Here is an 8,035-nt window from a genome sequence, read left to right on the forward strand (position 1 = left end):
CATTCCCTTATTCAAAGCTCTTTCTTAAGAGTTTTGATGACTCCAATATCTGACGAGTGTCTTAAAAATATGACTAACTCACCAGAGTTAAGTGCTACCCTGAAACCCCTCTTATGGAGGCTAGTAGACAAGTTATAAGTAAATATAAAAGTATTGGGGGTTTCACAAAGTCACTTCAGCAGAAGGAATTGTTTGTAAGGGATTTACAAGAAGCTGTAGGCTCAACTAGAACAGAAAGAATGTATGGCAATTGCTGAGACAGTTATTTAGGAGAAAGAATTTCCTGCTATTTACTAAGAGAATTGCCAGATCCAGGTCTCCTTGAGGTTTACTATTAAAGAAGAAAGAGGAAAGATCTATTTGGGAAAGTTAAGGCCTCTATAAAGATAGGTAATAGTTAATTGGTAACAAACATCATAATTGTTGTATTTCTTAGAGATAAGCCGGAAACAAGTGCCTATCAGGTGACCCGCTGGTGACCACCCAAAAATGAAGCCATGCAGCAAGATTGTATAACCTTTTGCCCTTTCTCATGAAGACTTCTGTTATAAAAGTTTGTTATCCTCTGCATTAAATCACACTCAGCATCCACTCCTCTTGTGTGTGAGTTGTCTGTTTGCCATCTCCCCATCCTATTCCAGGTTCCCCCCCAGGTGTCCTCTGTCGTCCCGACAGAACCCAGTCCATGGCATAATTTGTGGAGGGGAAGGGCAAAAACAAATTGTTTAAATAGGGATACAGGTGGACCCATTGCAACAATGAGATGTACAAGACATTATGTTGAAAACGAACTTTACAACTTTGGTGCAGGGCGGGGGGGGGGAATGGAGGGTGGGGGGGGAGGATGGGAAGGGATGGGAAGGGGAAACAAAGGAGGAGGCTACAATGCTTGATAAGAAATGTACTCATTATCTTGCCCATGTAATTGTAACCCCTCTGTTCAGTATTTTCACAATTAAAAATGCACTAATTGAAGAAGAGGAAATTGTTTCTGTTTTCAGTTTTAGAAATATAATTATTTGCCTTTGAAAAAAGACTGATATAAATAAAATAAAATAAATTTTATTGCAATAGGATTTCTAAAAGTTTACTGCGTGGGAATGTTGATTGTGACCTCTAAGAGGGCTTAGGGAGTTGTCTGGGCATTTCACCAAATTTGAAGTATAAGGGAAAATCTCCACCTTTTACTCAGATTACTTACCAAAATCACCTGGATTCCTGCTTCTCTGCCCATATGTATCATCTCAGGAAAGAGTTTCTGTCTTAGTTGGGTTCTTTGCCATATATGACCTGTCATGAATCCTTTTAATGATTCTTTCTTTTCCACCAAAAATGAAGTTCATATCATGTACCATTTACTGTTTATCTAAGCATATTTTATACCACTTGTTCTATTTTGACTTTTAGTTGTACTTCTATTTTGGGTTGAAGGGGTCAATAGCTGAGCATTTTCTTTCTTAACATGAGCAACATTAATTGAGTAAAACATATTCTGACATGGAGATGTCTTTACCTAATGTGGTAGTTACTATGTCTTAAGTTGCATTCCCTTATTTACATATATTTCCTTTGAAAATATTTGCAAGATGGAAATGTGTTGGCTTCTGCAGATTTATCTTATTATTTCCAAAAGACCCAGAGTGAGCACTTATAACTTATTCAGTGAAGATGATACGTATTTGTTCTTCTACTCATTCATTGAGTTCCTTCCACAACTCATGTAGAAAAGAGTACAGTAAGTACTATTGTGTATGTTCACCTATGGATCCATACAACAGTTTGTACACTGATACAGCTTTCTTAGGTCATAAGAGATGAAGCATGAAACACACTTCCTTTCATCATTTTTAAGGCATGTTATAAATTTAGTGATAGCTTATGATTTTTTAAATGCAAACCAGGTTGGATTCTTAACTCATGTAATTGAGTCTGCTTCTGTACCACCACCAAGAATTTCATACACTTCGGTGGTTTTCATTTTGTGCTTTTGGTTGTTTTGGTAATTTACATGTTTACCGATTAGTAGTATGTGTTTACTTCCTATTAGTGTGAAGAACACTTATTCTTCTTCTGTACCTTTCTACTAGTTTTTAACAAAAGAATGGAACTCAATAAAAATAAAATAACATTTGGAAATAAAGGAATTGATCACAATTTCAATTTATAAGTTTGATTGTAGTAAAGTGGGACATGTAGGTACATTGTGAGGAATTAGCATCCTTAGTACTTTAACTGATTTCTCTTTTAAACAATTTATTATCATTAAGTAGTCATACAGAGGGGTTTCATTTGAACATGTCTGTTTATGAGTACAATACACCTTGATCTATATCACCTCATTCATAATTCTCCCCCATTGCTCCCAACCCCAACCCTCCCTTCTAATTCCCTGGTTCCATTTTAAAATACATACATAAAATAGTATGATTGCCTTTGCTTGCCCTTCTTCATTTGAACTTTCATCAATGACTTATAATTGAGATTTAAGCGTTACTTTCAATAATTTGTTCACCAAAATGTCAAAATGTCTATGCTTCTGGAGATATTGCCTATAAATAAGAATGTATGCTCTACCTTCTCACACACCTCAAAAGCTTTGTGCTATTTCATGTCCAGTGACTGTAGTCAGGACTTCCTCCAATATACTGAACCAAAGATATAACTACAGCATTTCTTTTTTTTTAATCTTTTTTTTTTTTTGCAAGTGCTGGGGCTTGAACTCAGGGCCTGAGCACTGTCCCTGAGCTTCTTTTGCTCAAGGCTAGCACTCTACCACTTGTTCCACTGCGCCGCTTCCAGCTTTTTCTGTTTATGTGATATTGAGGAATCGAACCCAGGGATTCATACATGCTCTACTACTTAGCCACACAATCTTATAATAAAGGAATATGCTCAATAATTTTTATTAATAATTTTACCTGATATAGAATTTGAGTAGACTGACATCATTAAATTAAAAATGTTTCCTTCTATGTTTATTTCTTTGTTTCCAGATGCCTTTTTAATCTCAAATTCTTTATTTTTAAATGCATATTTTGAAACATTCGTATATGGTCTTTGTCTTTGATAGTCAATGAATATTCTAGATTATATTTACATTTTCAGGAATAGGTGTTACTTATTAATATCCTACTGAATAGCCTGATTTTCTATAAAACAATGAGATGGCTTTAATTTTCTGGTCTTTGTTTTCCAGGTTTTAAGGTACACAGTACATGTTCTGTTGATGCAGTATTTATGGCCAACATATTTTTACCTGTGACATTATCTTTGTCTATGTATAACCCTTACCATAAGGCTCTGTATTGTAGAGCCCAATCAATATCATGAAACATTCAGGGTAAAAACACAATCAGATGATTAAAAGTGTTTATGAATAAGTCTCAAATAATCATATGAGACTAGTTGCTTTCAAACCAAGAAAAAGAGTATTACTATCTTGCACCAAGCATCATGGTATGCAGTATTATGGTGTATAGCAAAATAAAGAACCAATTTGCTGCATCTTTTGGGATTAGTATTTTACATAAGAATTTCTTAGTCTTATTTTACAAAAGACATATGTCTAGACTGTTCTAACTGCATTTTTATACAACCAATATTTATTAAGTGCCTAAATCATCACCTTTCAGAGAACCATATGCACTTTATCAGAAAGTGGCAATAAACAAATAAACTTTTTGTTTAACAGTATTTTTCCTAGATGCTCAAAACTCATAGCTAGACCATAAAGACCAAACATATTTTTTTCCTTTGAGGATTAGTATTCAGTCCAAAGAGAATAGATTTATTTCAAGAATGCTTCCTGGGCATGACATATTTATATATAATGCTACATGTGCATTTTTCTTGCTTTGTGTAAGTATAGATAAATGTTTCAGGATTTCATTTCCTCCTTTCCATTAAGAAATATTTCCAGTTATGCATCCAACTCACATTAGCCAAGAAAACCCCACTAACTGTAACCTCTTTCTGTTTTTCATTTCTAGATACCTAAAATTATAAAGCAATCAGTCTGACTGAAGAATTGTTTTTAATGCTAATCAAATATCTTGTGAACTATATTTGACCCAAGTATTTATGTACAGAAGAATCAAAATCAATGTGGTAATGCATTCAAGATTGTCCCTGAGATGGTTAATTTTATGTGTCAACCTGACTGAGCCATTTAGTGAGTAGATTAAACATTATTTATGGCTATTCTTGTAAGCATGATTCAGAGCCACATCAGGATTTGAGTGGGTAGATTCAGTGAAATACATTTCTTCTGTGATGCAGTAGGCATTAATGAATTCTTTGAGGACCTACAAAAGTGAAAAGAAGAACTTGAACCCTTTTAGTCTTTTATCTTTGCTGAGCTATTTCATTTTCTCATGTTTTAAGATTAGGATTCTTACGATACTTGACTCTTGGTCCTCAGATCTATAGACTCAGACTGTACTATACCTGTTTTGTGTTTGTTTTGTTCCCACCCAACCTCCAGGTCTCTAACTCACCAAAAGCAGATTGTGGGAGTCATAATAAGTTCAGTTCTCACTAAATCTCACTCTCTGCCACCCTATGTACTGCTGTGTTCTATGTCTGCACACTTATAAAAAAAAGTATATAAATATATACAATTGGTTTTGTTTCTCTGCCAAATCTTAATTCCTACAGTCTTAAAACATCATTTACAACTTTCTATAGGATGACCATTTCTGTGTTTTACTGTGGTGAATCATTACAGAAGTAGGGTGCAGGGTATAAATTTGATGTTACTTAATCACTGTCTTCTCAATTTTTGTAAAGGTTCCACTAATCTCTTAGTGGTGCGCATTAAAAATAAAGTCTGGGAGTCCTCCTTAAAATCCATCTTTCCTTCATTTCGCACACCAAATATATCAATAGAGATTATGAATTTTATATCCAAGTATATGCATGAGTTCTCTTTCTTTTGTCTGCATTACCAAGGCAATTTCTTCCTTGGGCTAAAGTATTGACCTCTGGTCTGGATGCCTTGCTTTCATTCTGGTGTCCTGTAGTCTTATTTTCATGTAGGATTTAAAGTGATCTTTATCAACTATAATCCAATTGTGTCATTCCAATGCTTTTATATCCTCAAGTTCTTTCTTTCCCTTTCCTCCCTCCCTCTCTCCCCCTCTTCTCTCTCTTTTCTTTCTTTTTTCTTCCTTACTTTCTTCCTTCCTCTCTCCCTCCTTCTCTCTCTCTTTCTTTTTTCTTTTTCTTTCTTTCTCTCCCTCCCTCTCTCCTTCCCTCCCTCTCTTCCTTCCTTTCTTTCTTTTTCTCTCCTTCTCTCTGTCTTTCTTTTTGTAATGGTTCTGGGCCTTGAACTCTCCCTAAGCTTCTGTGCTCAAAGCTAATACTCTACCACTTCAGCTATAGCTCAACTATGGCTTGTTGTTATTGCTGTTATTGGTTAATTGGAGATGAAAGTACCATAGACTTTCCTGCCCAGGCTGGCTTTGAAACTTGATCTTCAGATCTCAGCCTCCCCAGTAGCCAGTAGTACAGGCATGAGGCACATGGCTCAATCACTTCTTTTCTATCAAGTGAACTGGAATACCTAATACTGAAAGGCAAGGATCTGAATATTGCAGCCTCTCCTCTGCCCTCTACATCTTTTTGTAAATTGGCTTTCTCCGCTATTATCTGGTAGTCATTTGAATTTACTAAATATGCATTGGTTTAGTACATGGAAAAAAAAACAACAAACATGTCTAACTTTGCTCTTGTTTGCTTTTATCATGAACAATGACAATTCAAATATCACTCAGTCTACTCCATGTAAATAATTTAGAATTTTATGCATCCATTTTATTTTTTATCCTATTATCTGCTGTTAGTCTAATTTCTTCCCATTTTCCAGCTTACACAATTTTTCTTTTAAGTGCGAGATTTCCTCTGTCCTGATTCTTGCTCTATTCCCAGGATCTACATTAGTAGACTACCCTTAGTACATGTTTGCTAAATAAATAAAGTTTGAAAATTGTCACATGGAGAATTACACATTTTGAAAGTCTGTAGCAGTACAGCCTATCGAGAAACATCCCATCTCAACATCTTACATGGTCAGGTTCCTAGAACATACCCTGGCTTTAATCTCTTACACTACTAAGATAACAGCCAAATAGTCATTATAATACCGCTCTACCAAGATACCATGCCTTGGTGCATCTGATAGTCGTCTCTGTTTTTCTTAGAATACTGTAAACTCTTCTCTTTCATAGTGTAGCCAAATCTCGTGTTCAGTCATGTATTGGCTTTTACAAATGATCCAATTATACATCAGGGTTTTGAGAGATGAGAAGCGTGTTTCACATATATTTTTTTTCTTTCACACAAATTGAATTTTGTAGAAAAGAATATTGTTTCAGGGGTTAGGAAGGAATATTTAAAGTTTGTTTCCAACGTTCTTATTTGTAGCTCAAACTCTGAGCCTACATAATCCATTCACCATATTCAACAGTCAGGCTTCACAAATATAGAATAGCTCTGAAGAGCAGCACTTGAGTTAAAGAACACCTAGAAACCGATTAGAGGAGGGTTTGTTTCATCAAGGGAAAGAATACGATAGAAACCAGAAATCATTTTCCAAGCCATGATCCGTAGAGCTTTGTAATCAATAATACTTAGATAATACTTAAGAAAAAATCTTGCTCATATTTATGTAGTCATACAATAGCCCTGGAGACCTTTGCATGTGCAGAGAAGAGATGAAGGAATTAACATTTGCCTTTTGGGACCTCATATTTCATTGTGTAGTCCTGGCCTCTGAGTTCATTGAAGTCACTCTTCTCCATAGCCATTTTCCTTATGCAGCATCCTGTGTTACTCCTCCTAGCAACCCTCTTCTGTAATCTGTGGATAATAATAGAGATAGCAATTATCTATTAGTAGGGACCCCTGCTAGACATAATACTTGTATTTAAGGTGAGAATCAGATGGTGACAGAAAACTCGAATTGGAAGAAGAGTGCACACAGACACCAAAACCTTCAGCACATGCCCATTGGTTGACAACTAGAGGACACTGCAGCAAATGAAAGAAAAGGAGTGTTTGTACCAGAAACACGATTTCACAATTCTAGAACTTCTCAGGAGACCAAAGTTCAACTCCTATCTATATTAGACATGTAATTTCCTAAACCTTTCTTTTTCTCACCCAGAAAACACATCACAATTTAGGCAACCTAAAACTTCCTCTGTGCATTCAAATTCTGGATCTTTCTGAAAGTGCCAACATGTGCTATTACTCCTTGCAAGTTCTAGTTTTTATAATTTGTTCTCCTAGGTTCTTGTGCACTCATTGTTCACTTCTTAGCTTAAAAGAAATCTCTCCATGAAACTTCCTTAAGTCTTGCCATTGAAAGCTCTTTTTCTTCTCTTTACTTTCTAAGTACTGTTTATGTTTTACTTTGTATTTATAGTTTCAAGCCTCATAAGTACAGATAGATTGGCTAAACAAAAAAATCAAGCAACTATAATCAGACTAACCTAAACCTAAATTGAGATTCAAATACTATTTAACCACAGGCAAAGAAAGTATCAACAATTAGTTTAGATGTAAAGGATCAGCTCCATTTTATAAATAAGGAAGCAGGTGGACAATGTCATTACATTTATTTTCTTCATATAACCCATGTGCTAAATTCACATACTGGAAGATACTCAGAAAAGGTAGTAGATAAAATTATATTCAATTCTATTTGGCCTACTAAGTAACATTGCAAAGCACTTTGTATAGGAAGTAAAGGTATATCAAAAATGTAGAAATATAAAAATCTATAGTAAAACTATTTCCCATCAACTATATTCTGCAGTTATTTTCTCCATAAAATTGATACATAAACATCAAAATCCAGCTTCATCACACAAGGCATTTAATTTTTTTTGGGGGGGTCCCCTTGTGGGGCCTGAACTCTGGGCCTGGGCACTGTCCCTCAGCTGTTCAGCTCAAGGCTAGTGCTCTACCACTTGAGCCACAGTGCCACTTCCGGCTTTTTCTGTTTATGTCGTGCTGAGGAATAGAACCCAGG

General features: G+C 35.4%; 1 protein-coding gene across 1 annotated transcript in view; it reads right to left on the minus strand.

The window, feature by feature from the left end:
* Positions 1-6,782: 6,782 nt before the first annotated feature.
* Cdh8 (cadherin 8, type 2) overlaps positions 6,783-8,035 on the minus strand; it is a 354,170-nt gene continuing 352,917 nt past the window's right edge. The window contains exon 12 of the mRNA XM_013012785.1: positions 6,783-6,858. Coding sequence (XP_012868239.1) covers positions 6,812-6,858 — 47 coding nt within the window. The 3' untranslated portion in view covers positions 6,783-6,811. The remainder of the gene's footprint in view (positions 6,859-8,035) is intronic.

Source organism: Dipodomys ordii, unplaced genomic scaffold, assembly GCF_000151885.1.
Source record: "Dipodomys ordii isolate 6190 unplaced genomic scaffold, Dord_2.0 Scaffold18, whole genome shotgun sequence".
NCBI lineage: Eukaryota > Metazoa > Chordata > Mammalia > Rodentia > Heteromyidae > Dipodomys > Dipodomys ordii.